The 22,003-nt window shown below is 44.4% G+C and overlaps 1 protein-coding gene across 1 annotated transcript in view; it reads left to right on the plus strand.

Annotated features, from left to right (window-relative positions):
• The window catches only part of MNAT1 (MNAT1 component of CDK activating kinase), a 294,602-nt gene that overhangs the window by 201,486 nt on the left and 71,113 nt on the right, over positions 1 to 22,003 (plus strand). The window contains exon 8 of the mRNA XM_033951181.1: positions 1,653 to 1,774. Within this exon, the coding sequence (XP_033807072.1) occupies positions 1,653 to 1,774 (122 nt within the window). The remainder of the gene's footprint in view (positions 1 to 1,652; positions 1,775 to 22,003) is intronic.

Below are 22,003 nucleotides of genomic sequence, written 5' to 3' on the forward strand. Positions count from 1 at the left end.
TTTTAACCATATAGGTTTTCCTGCTTGATCTGTATCTTTAATCCAGTATCTCCCTTTGCCAAAGGAGAAAGATGGAGCACGGTAGCTTGTAAAATCTGAGAAGTTAACCATGCTATTGTTCTTTGTTAGTTTTAGCCTTTTAAAGGCAATTTGGGGGGAGGGGGCTTATCTTTCCATAGAAACTTAATCAAAAGCAACTTTAGTTGTATATATAGCACTTGCAGCAGGACTGTTGGGGGGTATTTGGAGCACATATAGTATTTTAGTTGTTATGACCATTCTTATGACTTCTAAATAACCCTATGAGGATAGGTGTAAGGGTAACTATGTCTTTGTTGCCTCCTTAACAGTTTCCCAGAGGGGGAGAGTATGGCGCAGTGGTTAAAGGTACAGCCTCAGCACCCTGAGATTGTGGGTTCAAACCCATACTGCTCCTTGTGGCCCTGGGCAAGTCACCTAATCCCCCCATTGCCCCAGGTACATTAGATAGATTGTGAGCCCGCTTGGACAAACAGGGAAAATGCTTGAGTACCTGAATAAATTCATGTAAACCATTCTGAGCTGCCCTGGGAGAACAGTATAGAAAGAAAATAAATAAATAAATAAATACCTATTTTCTTTGTTGTAGTATCTTGCAACATTGAAGCAAACCACGTCTAGATACTGTAGATCCACACATTTATCATAGACTAGATTACTGCAACTTTGTTTATGTAGGCATCACCTCTACAAATTTCATGCATCTTTAGCATTTGCAAAATACAGCAGTAAACCTGTTACGTAGCTCTAAAAGATTTGATTGCACCCTCCTATTTAAGCAGCTTATGTAGCTTAGTAAATGGGGGGCCAATATATATTTGTAGATTTTTATATAATTTTCTTGTTATCTATATTTTAACTATTCCATATGTATTTATGAATGATTGTTGTTATTATTGTGAACCTGTTTATGTTGATAACTGTAGAACAAGCTATACAAATAATTTAAATTAAATTAACAGTAAAACAGGGGGAAATCCTCTGGATAGTTATGAGTGAAAGCTCATGGTGCCATATCCTTGCCCTGATTCAGATTAAATTGGAAGTATAAAAGATTTAAATGAAACTTTTGGGTCAAAAAAGGTCTTAGTGAATTCAGGTATTTATGGGATTGCTTTTTGTTTGTAAAAGGAAATGTATTGAAATAATGTTTAATGAGAAATCAAGGGGTTTTTTTTCTGTGAAAGTTTATGGGCATGCAGTAGCATGCAAAACAGTGCTTGAAGGAATTACAGTAACTTTTCTGACAAATCTAGACTATTAGGGACTCATTAGTTACAAAATCTAATGGTCTTGAGATCTATTTGTTTGATATTGCATTTGATAAATTAAATTCTTACTTAATGATTTCACTATTGATATTAGAAAGCAGATGGAATCTTGCAACCAGTCTGACTTTAATAAATGTTTCTGTTTCCAAAGAATTATAGCTAACCAACCATTACAATTCCATACTGTCGGTCTCACTACATAAAAATGTAATTACAATCAGGAAATGGTTGATATATTAGACAATACCTTTCCACATATGCAAGCTTATACTACTAATGTACATCTGGCTATAAAAAAAATCTACTGGTAAGAATTCTCTTTTCTCTTATTTTCTTTAATAGGGTCACCTCTTCTCATCAGCACCTAAAGCAAAGCTTGCGGAAGCTTTGTACGAGTACCAGCCACTTCAAATAGAAACCTATGGCCCACAAGTTCCAAAGCTTGAGCAGCTGGGTAGGCTGGGGTAAGTATGAAACTGAACAACTTATGTACCTTAGGGCAGTGTTTTTCAACCTTTTTTGGGCAAAGGCACACTTGTTTCATGAAAAAAATCACGAGGCACACCACCATTAGAAAATGTTAAAAAATTTAACTCTGTGCCTATATTGACTATATATAAAGTAATTCTCTTGAATAGGAATCAAATAAACACAAAGAAAGTATTTTATAATTACTTTATTATGAAATATTAAGTAAACAGAATAGTGAAAAATTATAAAATACTTTATTCAGTGCGAAACCTGGGCCTGTTTGGCTGAACACAAAGCTGATATTCTGGCTGGAATCGAAGAAAGACACACACGTAGCTCTTCGTCAACAGCTCTCAGTCTCTCTCTGTATTTGGTTTTTATAGCAATCATGCTTGAAAAGCTAATCTCACACAGATATGTAGTGGAAAATGGGAGCAATGTCAAAATAGCTTTGTTTGCCAGAAGGGGGAACTCCTTGGCGGTATCCAACCAAAAACTGTCCAAAGGTAGATCAGCAAATCTTAGCTTGAAACCACGATTTTGTCTCAGTTCAGTTAGTTCCTCCTGCTCCTGTAAAGTCATGTCCTTTCCACCAACTGATGCTGAGCTATAAGAGTCTCTAACCCAGTCAAGGCATTCAGTGGAGACTGAAGAGAAATAAAATGACAACTTCTCCTCAAGAGTTTTTAAATGTTTAACTATTATCTCACACAGTGCAGCAGTGTGAACACCTTGCCATTGCTTGGTGAGTGTGAACATTTCAAGATTGCCACTTTCCACGTGTTGATGCCAGAGTTGCACCTTTGAACGGAATCCATTTATTTTATCTGTACTTGTAAGCAGGTTTTCACTTCGGCCTTGCATTCGTGTGTTCAGTTCATTCAGATGATAAAATATATCTGCCAGGTATGCCAGCCTTGCACACCACTCATCACTTGCAAGCTGCTTTGCGTAATCTGACCTCTCATTTGTCAGAAACACTTTAAGTTCCTCCCGCAGCTCATACACACGAACCAAGACCTTGCCACGCGACAACCACCGGACAGACACTTGTGCAGTTTTCCCACTTAAGTCCTCCTTTTTCAAGGTATTCTGATGTGACCCGAAAAATTTCTTCTCCTGTTGTTTTTTCTGGCAATGCCTTGCAAAAAAAGAAGTTTTCTCTAATTGCATCACCATCAACAAAACGCACATTGGCCAAGAGTTGAGCATGTCCACTGATATCAGTAGACTCGTCAAGTTGCAATGCAAATTTCTCACTGATACGGATCTTTTCCAAAACCACACTTTCGATGTCTGCAGACATGTCATTAATACGTCTGGAAATTGTGTTGTCTGAGAGAGGGACTTTGGCTATTTCCTTAGCTGCTTCAGGTCCGAGCATCTCCTCTACAATAGCTTTGCAGGCAGGAAGTATTAATGTCTCTGCCACAGTGTGCGACTTTTTTGACTTGGCTATAAGTTCAGCAACTTGATAGCTAGCTTTAAGAACTCTTTCATTTACCTTTGTGGTTTTTCTCATGAAAGTTGCCTGTTTCTCCATGTTGTCACGCAGGCGAACAAAATAGTCCGCATTCTTGTTTTGAAGCGAAGGGTGTTTCGCTTGGAGATGGCGTTTAAGTTTGCTTGGGACCATAGCACTGTTAGCTAGCTTTTCACCACACACCACGCACAGTGGAGTTGGTTTGTTTGCATCTCCAGTGAAAGTAAATCCAACTGAAATATAGCTTTCGCTATATTGCCTTGCGCCAGAGAATTTGCTTACGCTAACCATCTTTGCTTTCTTTTGACCCCCACTCATACTTGGGCTCTCATCTGGCTCCAAATTTTGTTCAGAGTCTAGTTCTTTCCTTTTCAAAAACTTGTCCATCACTGCAGTATCTCACTGTCACTCAGGACTTACTGCGCTTGTCTCCTCCAGATAGCCGCTGTCCATCACACTCAGCACTCTTCTGATCGATCCCCGATGAGCCGGCGGATGACAGCTCCAGATGACAGCTCTGTAAAACTAAACAAGCCAGACCAGCACAGATCAAATCCTACACCGTCAATCCTAACAGAAAACCATGTCTTTCAAACACACAGAACACAGAAAACACCTTCGCCTAGTATGGAATATGTCATCACAAACTAACCCCTCACCCTTTTACAAAACTGTAGTGTGGATTTTAGCCACAGTGGTAACAGCCCTGACACTCATAGAATTCTGAGCATCAGAGCTGCTACCACCACGGCTGGCGCTAAAAAACGCTCCACAGCTTTGTAAAAGGGGGATAAAATAGAAATACACAGTTTCAACGCTGAAGCTCAGAGGTGCCCAAACTTTTTGAGCTTGTGAGCTACTTTAAAATGACCAAGTCAAAATGATCTACCAATAATAAAATTAAAAAACACAAAGCACACTATACGCTGAGAAAATGTTAATTATCATTCCTATTCTGGGTTTTTTTCAAGGAGGTCAAGGCAGATGACTCTATGCATTGTCACCTCAGTAACAACCATACAAAAATAGACAAATATACCCTCCATCCTTTTTATTAAACCACAATAGCAGTTTTTAGCGCAGGGAGCTGCGCTGAATGCCCAGCGTTGCTCTTGACGCTCATAGGCTCCCTGCGCTAAAAACCACTATTGCGGTTTAGTAAAAGGTGACCATATTGTAAAATATAGACAGCAGATATAAATTCAGAACTGTGCATAGTAAGTGAAGGGAAGTTTTCATCTCTGGGAATTTACCCAGTTAACTATTAAGTTATTTGGGCAAATTCCTTTGAAAACTGTGGTAATACTGCCTCCACTTTGCTAAATTTAAAATAAAATCATTTTTCCTACCTTGTCTGGTGATTTCTGGTTGCACTTTCTTCTTCTGACTGTGCATCCAATCTTTCTTCCCTTCTATCAGCCTGTATGCTTTCTCTCCTCCACACCTCATTCCCTCCCCCAACTTTTTCTTCCTCTCTCCCTGACCTTTCTTTCTTTTTTTCTGTTTCTCTTCTTTCCTTCTGTTTCCCTGCCTGCCCCCTTTTTTTCTCCCTGCCGTTCCCCAAGCCACTGCCACTACCGCTGTCATTGGGGAACAGGACCCACCAATGGATAACAGGCCCCAAAGCCGACGCCGACGCATGCTCTCCCTGACGTCAATTCTGCAATCGGAGAGGAAGTTCCGCCCAGCCAGGCAGCGATTGGCTGGCCCGAACTTCCTCTCCGACTGCAGAATTGACGTCGGGGAGAAGAAGACTTATCGGCTCGATAGATTAGATCGCCAAGACAAAGTGAGTCCTGGGTGATCAACTCACTTTGCCTTGGCGAGCTACTGGCGCCCCTGCCTTAGAACACTGCCTAGGACCCTGGGGGAGCCCGGGCCCCCTGTCAGCTCCGGGCCCCTGGTAGTACTGCCCTGATGGCGGCCCTGCGGCACACCAGGCAACATCTCGCGGCACACTAGTGTGTCGCGGAACAGCGGTTGAAAAACACTGCCTTAGGGAACTCATTTTCAAAGCACTTAGGGCTCCTTTCACTAACGTGTGCTAGCGTTTTTAGCATACGCAGGAAATTACCGTGAGCTACATCGCGCGCTACACGGCTAGAACTAACGCCAGCTCAATGCTGGCATTAAGGTCTAGCATGCGCTATTCCACGCGTTAATGCCCTAATGCGGCTTAATAAAAGGAGCGCTTAGACGTCAAACTCCCGTTATTGACTTACAAGTGCATTCACTTTGTAGCTCCTTGTTATCTCTCCTCTCTTATCTTTTCTTATACTCCTCCCCGGGAACTCCGTTCATCGGGTAAATCTTTCTTATCTGTACCCTTCTCCTCCAGACTTGGTCCCTTCTTTCTTGCCATACTGTATACCTGGAATAGACTGCCTGAGTCAGTACGTCAAGCTCCGTCTCTGGCAGTATTCAAATCTAGACTAAAAGCCCACGTTTTTTGAGACTGCTTTTGACTTCTAACTCCCACTGACTTGTAAAGTACCCATGTCTGTTTCATCATTTCCTCTGTGAGTAATTCCCTAGCCCGTGTTTGTCTGTTTTAATTAGATTGTAAGCACTACTCAGCGGGGATTGTCTATTACATGTTTAACGTACAGCACTGCATACGTCTAGCAGTGTTATAGAAATAAGTAGTAGCAGTACTTATATTGTAACCTATGGAACTTTGTAACTGTAAGTCGAAGTGCTTTGAAAATACACCTCTATATGTTTTCCAGAATTATGAATCTTTTTATTATGTGCAAGAAAGTCTTTCACTCATTGTTTTTCTTTTGTGAAACATTAATGTTCCTCATCAAACATTGTTTTATTTGGGTAGATAAACTGATATCTTTTAGTTTTCTGCAGTTTATAGATCTATGGAGAGCTGGGCTGGAATATTTTTTAACATTTTTATTGGCATTTGACATTAAACAGCTTTTTTTTTTTTGCTGTACTGTACCAAAAAGACTAGCCCTTTTTTTTGCCAGCATCAATCCAATAAAAATAACAGTTGGGCCCTAAGCCATGGAAAAAGATTATATTTTTTGTCAACCATGAAATAACTTTTTGAAAAATGCAAAAAAACAAAAGTATAAAGCAGGACTAGCTCAACTTCAGTGCTGTGTGAAGCCATGTCAGGAAATGTATCTGATAGCTTTGGTTGACAGCTATAAAGGTGACATGATCTCTAGGGAAAAGGTCCAGTCTCAAACATATAGAAGCCCAGAGCTCTTACTCTGGATGGCAAGCATCATCCTTTGAAGAAGAGCAGTTGACTGAGTCACCAAAATGGATTGTTTTGTTTTTCCTGTGCTGTAATAGCCCGGCAGCTCCTTTCAGTTCATTATTGTCCATTGGATATTTTTCTTCTTGTGACCCTGCAGCTTTCTTTGCAAGATGTTTTCTTGGCTTTTTACTAAACTTCTCAGCACTTGCATATATTTGCAGTACATTTTCAACAGCTTCTTAAGTTGTGTGTGTATGGGGGTAGAGTGGGGGGGGTGTTCCTTTAAATCTTTTTTTGTTAATGCAGTTGTACTAGCAGGTTTATTTTTCTTGCCGTATTCAGGAAACAAGCCAGTTGCTTCAAGTTCTTTTGAAAGTACAACCAAATGTCCATTACCAGCCATCCCAGAGTCTGCTAAAATGTCACAACAATCTTGATTTTTATATCTGTTAAGCTATTTGGTACTTTAAGCAGTTTGGACTTAGAAGGATAAGCTTCAAGCCTTCATGACCAATTAATTTAGTCCAGCTTATCAAAGCTGGTATTGAGAGCATGATACAAGGGCCACAAAGCCACATGAAGTGCTGATGCCCAGGCCATTCCAAAGAGCAGAAGAAATTATAGTATTATCGATAATTTGGTAACAATGCCAATACCATAAGTATTAAAGCAAGTGTACAGTACCATACAGATTGAAATAACTTGGGAGGGAAGGGATTTTGGATTTAGCTCATGCCTCTTTCACTTGTAGCTCAAGGAGAGTTGCTTTCATGTATAGTAGATATGTTCCTGTCTGCAGAAGGCTTACAATCCAAGTTTGAACCTGAGCCAGTAGAAAATTTTTGTGATTTGCTAAAAATCATAGGGAGCAGCAGTATTCTTTCCTGGTTCTTAGTCCACAGTTCCTAACATAAGAACATAAAAGTAGCCTTACTGGGTTAAATTAATGGCCCATCAAGCCCAGTAACCCATTCTCACAGTAGCCTATCCAGGTCACTGGTACTGGCCAAAACCCAAGGAGTAACAACATTCCATTAAGGTTATTCCAGTGCAAAGGAGGTAGAGAACCTGAACAACTGGATAGTCACCCCTGAACCATATGTATCTTGCAGAAGACATCAATAATTTTCTCAGCTCTGCCTCCTTCCCCAGAGGGCTATGCTGTAACTCCTCAGTTTTTCCCTTACGCAAGCGTGGTCAAAAGATATCTGATTTGCTCTGACTTTTTTTGTTTTATTTTTCGAGTTTTTGTTCCCGGAGTTTGAGGCTTTCTGTGCTGCTGGTACAGCTCTGACTGTGAGAAGAGACAGATTCTCAGCGAAGAAGTCTGTAGATGACAGGCATCTCTGGTTTCAGAGATGCCTGCTTGATTAGTCAGCCTGCTTGAGCAATTGAGGACACTAGGAGACCATTCTAGTGAGGCATGCCCTAGTCTTTATCTGGGTCTTGAGCGCAAACTATGGGATCCTGAGTTGGGTCGGAGTGGGAGCTGACTTTTATCTTTCCTTCCTTTCGTCGCATAGCGTGGATCTGTGGGGGTTGAAGTGTCAGACCACTAAATACTATCCCCGCAAACTCTTCTTCCCCTGATTTGCCAACAACTTAAGATCCAAGAAACAAGAACTAAGAAAAGCGGAAAGGAAATGGTACAAATCCAGGCTTAACAGTGACAAGGCAAGCTGGAAGAATATAAACAAGCTATCTTAGAGGCTACTATGGACCCCTAATAGATTTAAAAAAAACTTTTTTAAACTAACATAAAACATATTCACAGCATCACAAGAAGACAGCCAAAGTCTTAACACTGAGCTAGATAGCGAAATGCTCTCAGACTACTTCCCTGACAAAATAGACAAAATTAGATCTCGTCTCGACTCCACTGCACTACCAACATCAACTCCCCACAGCCCTAATAGGATATCCGAACCTAACTCACTTCAAAACTGTCTCCCATGATGACCTCACCAAGATACTAGACTCTATTCGCCCCTCGGCTCTATCCTGGACCCCTGCCCACCACATCTCATGTTGGCTGCTAAAGATGCCTTTGTAAACTCCATCCTTCCACTCATCAACACCTCTCTACAATCAGGCTCAATACCCACAAACTGGAAATCAGCTATCATCAGACCTATACTAAAAAACCCACACTAAACCCTTGCATGTTCAGCAACTTTAGACCAGTCTCCAACCTACCCTTTTTCTCCAAGATCCTGGAAAAATCGGTGCTTAACCAATTACACTCCTTCATCGACAAACAATGAGCCCTATCCATCTTCCAGTCAGTATTCAGGAAATTCCACAGCACTGAAACCGTCCTTCTCGACAAACTCAAAGATAAAGGCAACAATATCCTTCTGGTGCTACTGGATCTTAGTGCAGCTTTTGATACCATTGACCATCCACTCCTCATTACACAACTCTGAAATTGGCATACAAGACACTGCATTTCACTGGTTCACTTCCTTCCTGAGTAATAGATCCCAAAGCATACTGCTCAACATGGCCTTATCAAAATCAAAACCAATCAAATATGGTGTTCCTCAAGGGGCTGTACTATCCCCTCTATTATTTAATCTCTACATTAGACCTGTCCTAGACATAGCCCACAAACACCAAATTCAAATTCATTCCTTTGCGGATGACATCCAACTATATCTACCACTGGGAGAATTCCGTGACTCCCAGATCACAAAACTCATGAACTGCCTCTCAGAATTCAAAAATTGGATGTCCCCTAACAAATTACAACTGAATGCCTCCAAAACAACTTCTTTGGACCAGCAAAGAACATTGAGCCTGCACCCACACCTCTCTACTCTGGGAATCAACCACCATAACTGCAAAGGACCAAGTATGCAACTTAGAAATACTCCTGAGAAGGTGAAGGTGATCATGCCGCTGTACCGGGCCATAGTAAGCCCCCACCTGGAATACTGCATCCAGTACTGGTCGCCGTACATGAAGGACACGGTACTACTTGAAAGGGTCCAGAGAAGAGCGACTAAAATGGTTAAGGGGCTGGAGGAGTTTTCGTACGGTGAGAGGTTAGAGAAACTAGGCCTCTTCTCCCTTGAAAAGAGGAGACTGAAAGGGGACATGATCGAAACATTCAAGATAATAAAGGGAATAGACTTAGTAGATAAAGACAGGTTGTTCACCCTTTCCAAGGTAAAGCGAACGAGAGGGCACTCTCTAAAGTTAAAAGGGGATAGATTCTGTACAAATGTAAGGAAGTTCTTCTTCACCCAGAGAGTGGTGGAAAACTGGAACGCTCTTCCAGAGACTGTTATAGGGAAAAACACTCTCCAGGGATTCAAGACAAAGTTAGACAAGTTCCTGCTGAACCGGAATGTATGCAAGTAAGGCTAGTCTGTTAGGGCAATGATCTTTGACCTGTGGGCCGCCGCAGGAGCGGACTGCTGGGCATGATGGACTATTGGTCTGACCCAGCAGCGGCAGTTCTTATGTTCAACTTTGCATGCGTATGATTCAGGCTGCATATGATGCTTTTGAAATGTCCTCCAGGGTCACTGCATTCTCGGTAGCCATGCATCGTCTAGCCTGGTTACAAACTGTGTGGACATGGATCCAAACCTACAAGATCGACTTGCCAACATTCCATGTCAGGGAAATGAGTTGTTTGATGACTCCTTTGAGGCAGCCACAAAGTGCTTGTCTGAGCAAGAGAAATCGTTTGCCTCTATAGTTCGGCCGAAGCCGATGCCTTCCACCACTAAGAGTTATAGACCTCCTCCATCTTATCAGAGGCATTATCCTCAGAAGTCAGCACCTTATTCAAGGCCGCCTCCTAAGAAACAGCAGCAACAACAACAATGGCAGCGTAAACCTCAAACTCATGTTGTGCCCAAGTCCACTCAGCCTTTTTGACCGTCTAACACAAAGCATAACATCAATCTTTCTGCATCTGTCTTCCCCTCTTCCCATCGGCGGTCGTCTTCATCATTTTTATCAACAATGGTAACTGATTACATCTGACCTCTGGGTTTTCAGTGTCATCAGAGAGGGTTACTCCCTTCAATTCCTTCAGGTTCCACCAGATCTCCCTCCAAGAGAGTGTCCTTCCAATTCGTCGCAGCTCACCCTTCTTCAGGAAGCTCAAGCTCTATTTTGTCTCCGTGCCATCAAGAAAGTTCCTCTGGAACAGCAGAGCACGGGGATTACTCCCGTTACTTCCTTGTCCCGAAAAAGACAGGAGATTTATGACCTATATTGGACCTAAGAACTCTCAACAAATTTTTTGTCAAAGAAAAATTTCGGATGCTGTCTCTAGCTTCTTTATAGAAACATAGAAGATGACGGCAGATAAGGGCCATAGCCCATCAGGTCTGCCCACTCTACTGACCCACCCCCAAGTCTACTATCCTAGGGATCCCACTCCTGGTGACAGGTTCCCTTGGCTTAACCCTCTAAGGGATCCCACATGGGCATCCCATTTGCTCTTAAATTCTTGTACACTGTTTGCCTCGATCACCTGCACCGGGAGCTCGTTCCAAGGATCAACCACTCTCTCGGTGAAGACATATTTCCTGGTGTCGCCATGAAATTTCCCACCCCTGAGTTTGAGCGGATGCCCTCTTTTGGCTGAGGGTCCTTTGAGAAAGAGAATATCTTCTTCCATTTCCCAGGGATAGACTGGAAACTAGCAACCTCCAACTGCGGCAAGGAGGCCAAGTTCCTGGAGGTGCTAGGGGATTGCTTTCTGGAACAAATGGTAAAAGAGCCGACAAGAGGCAACGCCACCTTGGACTTGGTCCTAAATGGCCTCACGGGACCGATAACAGAAGTGGAAGTCATGGTTCCACTGGGAATGAGTGATCACAATGTAATCAACTTTAAACTTGACATCGGGAAAGGGAAACATGCCAAAACCTTAACCACCACCTTGAACTTTAAAAAGGGTAAATACGATCGCATGAGAGCCATGGTAGAAAAACGATTCGAAAAGAAGGTGGACAAACTTGAAACGGTAGATCAGGCATGGTACCTACTGAAAAATACTATCACAGAAGCACAAGATCTCTACATTCCGAGGATTTCCAAAGATCGGAGATCAAAGAGCAAAAGAGAACCGGCTTGGCTTACTAAACAGGTGAAGGAAGCCATAAAAGAAAAGAAGGACTCTTTCAAAAAATGGAAATACACAAAGACAACCGAAGCCTGGAACAAACATAAAGATGATCAGAAGAAATGTCACAAGGCGGTGAGGGATGCAAAACAGGAATATGAGGAAAAAATAGCCCAGGAGGCCAAAAACTTCAAGCCCTTCTTTAGATACATGAAAGGGAAAAAACCTGCAAAAGAGGCAGTCGGATCCTTGGACGACCAGGGAAGAAAAGGGTACATCAAGGAAGATAAACAAATCGCAGACAAACTAAATTCCTTCTTTGCGTCCGTCTTTACGAAGGAGGACACCTCAACAATACCTGAAGCGGAGAAAGTGTTTGCAGGAGAAATAGAAGACAGCCTCACCACAGTTGAAGTGGATTTAGACCAGATATACTATCAGATCGACAAACTTAAAAGTGACAAATCCCCTGGACCGGATGGAATTCACCCGAGAGTCTTAAAGGAATTGAAGGTTGAAATCGGAGAGTTATTGCAAAAACTTGCAATCCTGACAATCAGAACTGGACAGATACCGGACGACTGGAGGATAGCGAACGTCACCCCAATTTTCAAAAAAGGATCGAGAGGGGAACCGGGCAACTATAGACCTGTGAGTCTTACGTCTGTCCCCGGCAAGATGGTTGAAGCACTGATCAAGGATAGCATGGTCCGGCACTTGGACGCACACAACTTGATGAAACCCAGTCAACATGGATTCAGGAAAGGGAAATCATGTTTGACGAATTTACTCCAATTTTTTGAGACCGTGAACGAGCAAATTGATAGTGGGAAGCCGGTGGACATAATATACTTGGACTTCCAGAAAGCGTTCGACAAAGTTCCACACGAAAGACTTCTCAGGAAACTACAAAGCCATGGCATAGAGGGGGATATACAAAGATGGATAGGCAAATGGCTGGAAAACCGAAAGCAGAGAGTGGGCATAAATGGGAAGTTCTCCGACTGGGAGAAAGTGACTAGTGGTGTACCCCAGGGCTCGGTACTTGGGCCGATCCTTTTTAATATTTATATCAATGACCTGGAGGAAGGAACATCCAGTGAGATCATCAAGTTTGCAGACGATACAAAACTATGCCGGGCGATCAGATCGCAGGAGGATAGAGAGAAACTCCAGAGCGACTTGTGTCGGTTAGAAACATGGGCAGAGAAATGGCAGATGAAGTTCAATGTGAAGAAATGCAAGGTAATGCATTTAGGCAATAAGAATAAGGAATACGAGTATACAATGTCAGGTGCAACTCTGGGGAAGAGTGAACAAGAAAAGGACCTGGGTGTACTGATAGATAGGACCCTGAAGCCGTCGGCACAATGCGCGGCAGCAGCAAAGAAGGCAAATAGAATGTTGGGCATGATAAAGAAAGGAATCTCGAGTAGATCGGAGAAAGTTATAATGCCGCTTTATAGGGCAATGGTCAGACCACACTTGGAATACTGCGTCCAACATTGGTCTCCCTACCTAAAGAGGGATATAAAACTGCTGGAGAGGGTGCAGAGACGAGCAACAAAACTGGTGAAGGGTATGGAGAAACTGGAATACGAGGACAGACTTATAACACTAGGATTGTTCTCCCTTGAGAAAAGGAGACTGCGTGGGGATATGATCGAGACCTTCAAAATACTGAAAGGAATCGACAAAATAGAGCAGAGAAGATTATTTACATTGTCCAATTTGACACGGACTAGAGGACATGTAATGAAGCTAAGGGGGGACAGGTTCAGGACTAATGCCAGGAAGTTCTGCTTCACTCAGAGAGTGGTTGACACCTGGAATGCCCTCCCAGATGAGATTATTGCGAAATCGACCGTCCTAGGCTTTAAGAGCAAACTAGATGCATATCTCCTTAAGAGAGGCATATAAGGATATGGTGGACTATAAATTACGACAGGTGTACACCTGGCAGGGCCTCCGCGTGTGCGGATCGCCGGACTTGATGGACCGAAGGTCTGATCCGGAGATGGCATTTCTTATGTTCTTATGTTCATCTCGATACGGCCGGTAATATACTTAAACGTCTCGATCATGTCTCCTCTCTCCCTATGTTCCTCAAGTGAGTACAGCCGCAAATTTTTCAGCCTTTCCTCGTACGATAGATCCTTGAGCCCTGAGACCATCCTGGTGGCCATCCGTTGCACCGACTCTACTCTCAGCACATCTTTTCGGTAGTGTGGCCTCTAGAATTGCATACAGTATTCCAAATGAGGTCTCACCATGGTTCTGTATAATGGCATTATGACTTCAGGCTTCCGGCTGACGAAACTCTTGCGGATGCAACCTAACAACTGTCTTGCCTTAGATGAAGCCTTCTCCACATGATCAGCAGTTTTCATGTCTGCGCTGATGATCACTCCCAAGTCTCGTTCTGTTGAAGTTCTAGCTAAGGTCTCACCATTCAAGGTGTAAGTTCTGCACGGATTTCTGCTGCCGAGGTGCATGATCTTGCATTTCTTAGCGTTGAAGCCCAGCTGCCAGGTCGAGGACCAAAGCTCCAAAAAAATGTAGGTCCTGTGTCATACTATCGGGTGAATTGCCGTCTCTCACTATATTGCATAGTTTGGCGTCATCAGCGAATAACGTTATCTTATCTTGAAGCCCCTGAGTTAGGTCCCCTATGAATATGTTGAAAAGGAGCGGGCCCAAGACTGAGCCCTGCGGTTCTCCACTGGTCACCTCCGATGTTTTAGAGAGGGTACCGTTAACTACCACCCTCTGAAGTCTGCCACTCAGCCAGTCATTGACCCATGTAGTTAGTGTTTATTCCAGCCCCATTGATTTCATCTTGCTCAACAGCCTGCGATGCGGGACGAAGTCTAGGTATACGACGTCCACAGATTCTCCCAAGTCTAGCTGTTTTGTTACCCAGTCAAAGAAGCTGATGAGATTGGATTGGCAGGACCTACCCTCGGTGAATCCGTGTTGACTGGGATCCCATAGATTCTCCTCAATCAAGATTGCGTCTAATTTACGTTTGATTAGTGTTTCCATGAGTTTGCATACTATTGATGTGAGACTCACCGGTCTGTAGTTTGCAGCCTCTGCCCTGCAACCCTTTTTGTGCAGTGGAACAACATTAGCTGTTTTCCAGTCTTTGTGGACTCTCCCCGAACTTAGGGAGAGATTGAAGAGTCCTGATAGCGGTTCTGCCAGGACATCACGCAGCTCACTGAGCACCCTGGGGTGTAGATTGTCCAGTCCCATGGCTTTGTTCACCTTGAGTCTTGCCAGTTCGTAGTAGATGTCGCCAGGTGTGAACTCGAAATTCTGAAACGGGTCTTCCACGCTGGGCCTTGCCTGCAACTGCGGACCGTGCCCCGGTGCCTCGTAGGTGAAGACCAAGCAGAAGTATTCATTCAGTAGTTCTGTTTTATCAGAATCTGATTCTGCGCAGTTCCCATCTGGTTTTCTAAGGCGTACTATCCCGTCTGTGTTCTTTTTCCTATCACTAATATACCTGAAGAAGGATTTGTCCCCTTTCTTCATGTTCTTTGCCAGAGTCTCTTCCACTCGAAGTTTGGCCTCCCTGACTGCCGTTTTGACCGCTGCAGATCTCGCCCTATGTTCTAGTTTAGCTTCCCTAGTCTCCGTTCGTTTGTAGGAAATAAATGCTTTTTTCTTCTCCTTGACGAAGTGCGAGATTTCTGCAGAGTACCATTGGGGTTTGTTGTTTCTCCACCGTTTGTATACTGATTTAATTTAGAGGCTTGTCACTTCATGTATGGTAGATTTCAGGGATGACCACATAGCTTCCACATCATCGGTCGTAGCTTGGTTCTGCAGTGTCTGGTGGACGAAATCTCCCATGCGTTCGAAGTCAGTGCCTTGGAAGTTGAGTACTTTTGTTTTCGTGTTTGATCCAGGGAAACCTTTCCTGAGTTAGAACCACACCATGTTGTGGTCGCTGGAGACTAGCGTATCTCCTACCGAGACCTTTGAGACGCTATCTCCGTTGGTGAGTACCAGGTCCAGGATTGCCTGGGCCCTAGTGGGTTCCAATACCATTTGTTTGAGTCATGCTCCCTTTACGGATGTTAACAGTCCCCTTCTGGATCACAATGATTGGTTATGCTCTCTGGATCTCAAAGAGGCTTACACTCACATTCCCATTCATCCAGCCTTCTGCAAGTTCCTCAGATTTTGGGTGGGAAATCATCATTTTCAATACAGAGTGCTATCTTTCTGCCTGGCATTATCTCCCAGAGTTTTCACCAAGTGCCTAGTGGTAGTAGCAGCGGCTCTGCGCACCCTTGGTCTTCAGGTTTTCTCATACCTGGACAATTGGCTCATCAAAGACTCCACTTCTCAGGAGGTTATTGTAGCAACCCAACGGACTATTTGGTTCCTCCAAAGTTTGGGGTTCGAAATCAACTTTCCAAAATCCCAGCTACAGCCCTCTCAAAATCTGCAGTTCATTGGAGCTGTATTGGACACTATGCACCTCAGAGCATTCCTTCCTCAACAATGTCAGGATACTCTCATACATTTTTGTCACAAAATATTACCCCTCACCTCATTATCAGTGAGACACATGATGGTTCTTTTGGGTCACATGGCCTCTACAGTTCACATGACTCCTTTTGCCAGACTTCACCTCAGAATTCCTCAGTGGACCCTGGCTTCTCAATGGGTGCAGGATTCCGATCCTCTCTCTCAGCACATTGCACTGACTCCTTCATTCAAACAGTCTCTCCACTGGTGGATGCTTTCTTCCAGTCTCTCCAGAGGTTTGCTGTTTCAACTGCCCCCCTCATCAGAAGGTTCTCAAGACAGATTCCTTGACCTACGCTTGGGGGCCTCATCTCGGTGGTCTACGCACTCAAGGGCATTGGTCCGTCACAGATCGTCAGTGTCACATAAATCTGTTGGAACTCGGAACGATTTTTAGTGCTCTCGAAGCTTTTCAACATCTTCACGATCAACTAGTCCTCATTCGTATGGACAATCGAGTAGCCATTTACTATGTCAATAAGCAGGGAGGAATAGGAATTCTTCTTTTGTGCAATAAAGCTCAGAAGGTTTGGAATTGGGCAATTTTTCACATCTTTCTGAAAGCCATGTACATTCAAGGAGAGAAAAACTTCTTGGCGGACAAATTGAGTCGTCTTCTACAGCCTCGCGAATGGACACTCAATTCACCGCCTCTCAATCACATTAGTGGGGGACTCCCCAAGTAGATCTCTTTGCGTCTCCCCACAACAACAAACTGCCTCAGTTTTGCTCCAGGATATACTCTCCTCACTGCCTGGAGGCAGATGCCTTCTTGAATGGACAAACAAGTTTCTGTATGCGTTTCTTCCATTCCCTCTCATTCCCAAGACACTCGTCAAACTCAAACATGAACATGCCACCATGATTTTAATAGCTTCTCGGTAGCCCAGACAACCTTGGTTCTCCCTTCTACTTCAACTCAGCAGCAGGGAACCACTACTTCTGCCAGTTTTTCCGTCTCTGTTTACACAGAGTCAGGGGTCTCTGCTTTATCCCAACCTACAGTCTCTGCACTTGACAGCTTTGTACCTTTCAACGTAACTGCCAACCTACATTTCTTGCAATCAGTACCAGTCATTATAGAAGCTTCCAGAAAACCTTCCACCAGGCAATGTTACAACCAGAAATGTAATTGATTTTCTGCTTGGTGCGCTCTTCATCACAAGGAGCCTCAGTCTACCTCCTTGTCTTCAGTTCTGGATTACCTGTTCCACTTATCTCAATCAGGCCTCAAATCAGCATCTATTAGAGTCCATCTCAGTGCATTTGCTGCTTTCCATCAGCCATTTGAAGGGAAACCCTTCTCTCCTCATCCTGTGGTTTCAAGATTTATGAAAGGACTTTTCAATGTCAAACCGCCACCAGTGGTTTGGGACCTCAGCGTGGTTCTTGCCAAATTGATGAAACCTCCATTTGAACCAATGTCTACGGCTCATCTGCAATATCTCACCTGGAAAGTGGTTTTTCTCATTGCTCTCACGTCTGCTCGCAGAGTCAGCGAGCTGCAAGCTTTAGTAGTGGACCCTCCTTTCACAGTATTCCATCATGCCAAGGTGGTCCTTCGTACTCATCCCAAATTCTTACCAAAAGTTGTTTCAGACTTTCATCTCAATCAATCCATTGTACTTCCAGTGTTCTTTCCAAAGCCTCATTTTCACTCTGGAGAAACAGTTCTTCATACTTTGGACTACAAGCGTGCTTTGGCTTTCTACTTACAAAGGACTAAGCTACATAGATCTTCTCCTCAACTTTTTCTCTCTTTCCATCCAAACAAGTTGGGACATCCAATGTCAAAGTGAACCATCTCCAACTGGTTGGCTGCTTCCATTTCATTCTGCTATGCTCAGGCTGGGCTGCATAAGATCGATTCATAGCCCATAAAGCTAGAGCCTTGGTGGCATCTGTAGCTTTCCTTAGATCTACTCCTATTGAGGAAATATGCTAAGCTGCCACTTGGTCCTCGGTTCATGCATTCACCTGTCATTATTGTCTGGATTCTTTTTCCAGATGGGATGGCCACTTTGGCCAGGCAGTTTAAAAAAAAAAAATGATTCTCCTGAATTGCCAACATTCCCACCATCCCATTCTGGTTTGCTTGGAGGTCACCCATATGTTGAGAATATGCTGCCTGCTTGTCCTGGGATAAAGCACAGTTACATACCGTAACAGGTGGTTATCCAGGGATATATTCTCACAACCCACCCACCTCTTCTGGAACTGAGGACACGTGCGCCTTATGTCGGATGAAAAGGCACTCGCGCATGTATGGTGCGGCAGTCGCAAACTTTCCAAAAGTTCTTCAAGCAAGTCAGCTTGTGAAGCTGTCTGCATGGGGGCTCCGTGGTTGACGTCACCCACATTACAGCATCTGTCCCTCTCTCTCTCACCCTCCCCCCACTTCCATTCAGCTCCTGTCCCCTAAACCTAAAGCGCCACTCAACCTCTTCCTCTTATCAGACCATCTCCCTCCCTTCCTCTCACCTTTGTGGACGCTTTCTAAAACCAAAGTTCTCTCTCTCAGATGAGCCCTGATGGGGAAGCCATTCTCACAGGTTGCACACGCATGTGGCTCCCCCAAAGCTTTTCCTCTGATGCAACTTCCAGTTTCTGCTGGATCACATCAGAGGAGAAGCTTTGTGGTAGCTGTGCATGTGCAACTGGTGAGAATGGCTGCCGCACCAGGGCCTCTCTGAGAGAGAAAACTGGTTTGTAAAAGTGCCATGAAGATGAAGGGAACGGGGAAACATAGAAACATAGAAATAGACGGCAGATAAGGGCCACAGCCCATCTAGTCTGCCCACCCTAATGACCTTCCCCCTACCTTTCTCTGTGAAGAGATCCCACGTGACGATCCCATTTTGTCTTAAAATCAGGCACGCTGCTGGCCTCGATCACCTGAAGTGGAAGACTATTCCAGCGATCAACCACTCTCTCGGTGAAAAAGTACTTCCTGGTGTCACCGTGCAGCTTCCCTCCCCTGATTTTCCACGGATGCCCTCTTGTAGCCGTGGGACCTTTGAAAAAGAAGATATCTTCTTCCACCTCGATACGGCCCGTGAGATATTTGAACGTCTCGATCATGTCTCCCCTTTCTCTGCGTTCCTCGAGTGAGTATAGCTGCAACTTATCCAGCCGTTCCTCGTACGGGAGGTCCTTGAGTCCCGAGACCATCCTGGTGGCCATTCGCTGGACCGACTCCAGTCTTAGCACATCTTTGCGGTAATGAGGCCTCCAGAATTGTACACAGTATTCCAGATGGGGTCTCACCATGGATCTATACAATGGCATAATGACTTCAGGCTTACGGCTGACGAAACCCCTACGTATACACCCTATGATTTGTCTAGCCTTAGATGAAGCCTGCTCCACTTGATTGGCAGTCTTCATGTCTTCACTGATGATCACCCCTAAATCCCGTTCTGCTACAGTCCTTGCTAGGATCTCGCCATTAAGGGTGTAACTTTTGCATGGATTTTGGCTGCCAAGGTGCATGACTTTGCATTTTTTGGCATTGAAACCTAGTTGCCAGATCCTAGACCAGCGCTCCAGTAGGAGTAGGTCGTGCGTCATATTGTCGGACATTGAGTTTTTGACCGTTGCACTCCTGTCTACTATATTGCATAGTTTGGCGTCATCTGCGAATAACGCTATTTTACCTCGAAGCCCTTCAGCCAAGTCTCTTATAAAGATGTTGAACAGGATCGGGCCCAAGACCGAGCCCTGCGGCACTCCACTGATCACCCCCGTCGTTTCAGAGGGGGTGCCGTTCACCACCACTCGCTGAAGCCTACCTCCAAGCCAGTTCTCAACCCATTTTGTCAGTGTGTCACCGAATCCTATAGAACTCATTTTGCTCAACAACCTGCGGTGTGGTACGCTATTGAAAGCTTTGCTGAAGTCTAAGTATACGATGTCCAGGGGCTCCCCAACATCCAGCTTCCTCGTCACCCAGTCAAAGAAGCTGATCACGTTGGATTGGCAGGATCTCCCCATAGTAAATCCATGTTGTCGGGGATCCCGTAGATTCTCCTCGTTCAGGATAGTATCCAATTGACGTTTGATTAGAGTTTCCATCAGCTTGCTCACTATTGATGTGAGACTCACCGGTCTATAGTTCGCAGCCTCCATCCTGCAACCTTTCTTGTGGAGTGGAATGACGTTAGCCGTTTTCCAGTCCAACGGGACTATACCCGTACTAAGGGAGAGATTGAAGAGCGCAGATAGTGGTTCCGCCAAGACGTCACTTAACTCCCTGAGTACCCTGGGGTGTAGGTTGTCTGGCCCCATCGCTTTGTTAACCTTGAGTTTAGACAGCTCACAGTAGACACTGCTTGGCGTAAACTCAAAATTACTAAACAGGTCTACTGAGCCGTCCCTTGTCTGTAGCTGAGGGCCGGATCCCGGTGCCTCGCGGATGAAGACCAAATAGAAGTATTCGTTTAAAAGTTTAGCCTTTTCCGAGTCTGCTTCTACATAGTTCCCGTCTGGTTTCCTAAGGCATACTATCCCACCTGTGTTTCTGTTTCTGTCACTAATATACCTGAAGAAGGATTTATTGCCCTTCTTGATGTTCTTCGCTAAGGTCTCCTCGTTTCGGAATTTGGCCTCTCTAACTGCTGTTTTGACGGCTCTTGCCTTGGCCAGGTAGTCTTCTCTCGAGTCCTGATTCCCTGATTGTTTGTAAGAAATGAACGCTCTTTTCTTTTCTTTTATGAGGCCCGAGATCTCCGCAGAGAACCACTGTGGCTTATTGTTCCTTCGCCGTTTACTTACTGATTTTATATAGCGGTTGGTTGCCTCCTGTATAGTATCTTTCAGAGCTGACCACATTTCTTCTACGTTATCTGTTACTGCTTGGTTTTGTAGCGCATGATGGATGAATTCCCCCATGCCCTCGAAGTTGGTGTCCTTGAAGCTGAGGACCTTGGTCAATGTGTTAGATTTGGCGAACCCCTTTTTGAGATTGAACCATACCATGTTGTGGTCACTGGAGGCCAACGCTTCGCCCACTGAGACCTCTGTGACACTTTCGCCATTGGTAAGCAACAGGTCCAGTATTGCCTGCTCCCTTGTTGGCTCCAACACCAGTTGTCTCAGTCTTGCTCCCTTCATAGAGTTCAATAGCCTCCTGCTGCTGCTGGATGCAGAGGAAAGTGTGTTCCAATCCACATCAGGCATATTGAAGTCACCTAACAGTACTGTTTCCCACGCAAGGTGATATTCTCTATGTCTCCGATCAATTCCATATCCAGGTCATCCTGTTGTCTTGGGGGTCTGTATATTACGCCAAGATACAGGCATTTGTCTTTCCCCCTGGGTAGCTGCCCTGTTTGCCTTCCCCTAATGCTGGTGGACCCCCCTGATGTTTTTGGACCCGAGGCACGTGCCTATTAGGCCTACCCTTTAATCCGGCCCTGCCATCAAGGCAGTGATTTTGGTGGCGATCACCTCTGCCTAGAGAGTGTCAGAACTTCAGGCTTTGTCCTGCAGAGGTAATTTTCTTAGGATTATGGATTCAGGCGTGACCTTACGCACAGTCCTATCTATCTTGCCAAAAGTGATTTCCAGCTTCCACATCAACAAGAAGTACACTTGCCAGCCTTCACACCCTCTGGTTTGAGAAAACATGATTGTGTGTTAAAATCATTGGATGTGCACAGATTCTTGCTGCGGTATCTAGAAGTTACAAACTAATTTCGATTGTCAAATTATCTGTTTATGCTGGCTGGAGCAGCCCTTAAAGGTTGGCTAGTATTGAAAGCAACAATTTCAAGGTGGATCCTTATAGCCATTTATTCTGCCTGTATCGGAAGTGGAAAGTGCCCACCTGTATCTGTGAGAGTGCATTCCACAAGAGGTGTTGCCTACTCATGGGCAGAATCCTC

The sequence above is a fragment of the Geotrypetes seraphini genome, chromosome 7 (assembly GCF_902459505.1).
Source record: "Geotrypetes seraphini chromosome 7, aGeoSer1.1, whole genome shotgun sequence".
Lineage (NCBI taxonomy): Eukaryota > Metazoa > Chordata > Amphibia > Gymnophiona > Dermophiidae > Geotrypetes > Geotrypetes seraphini.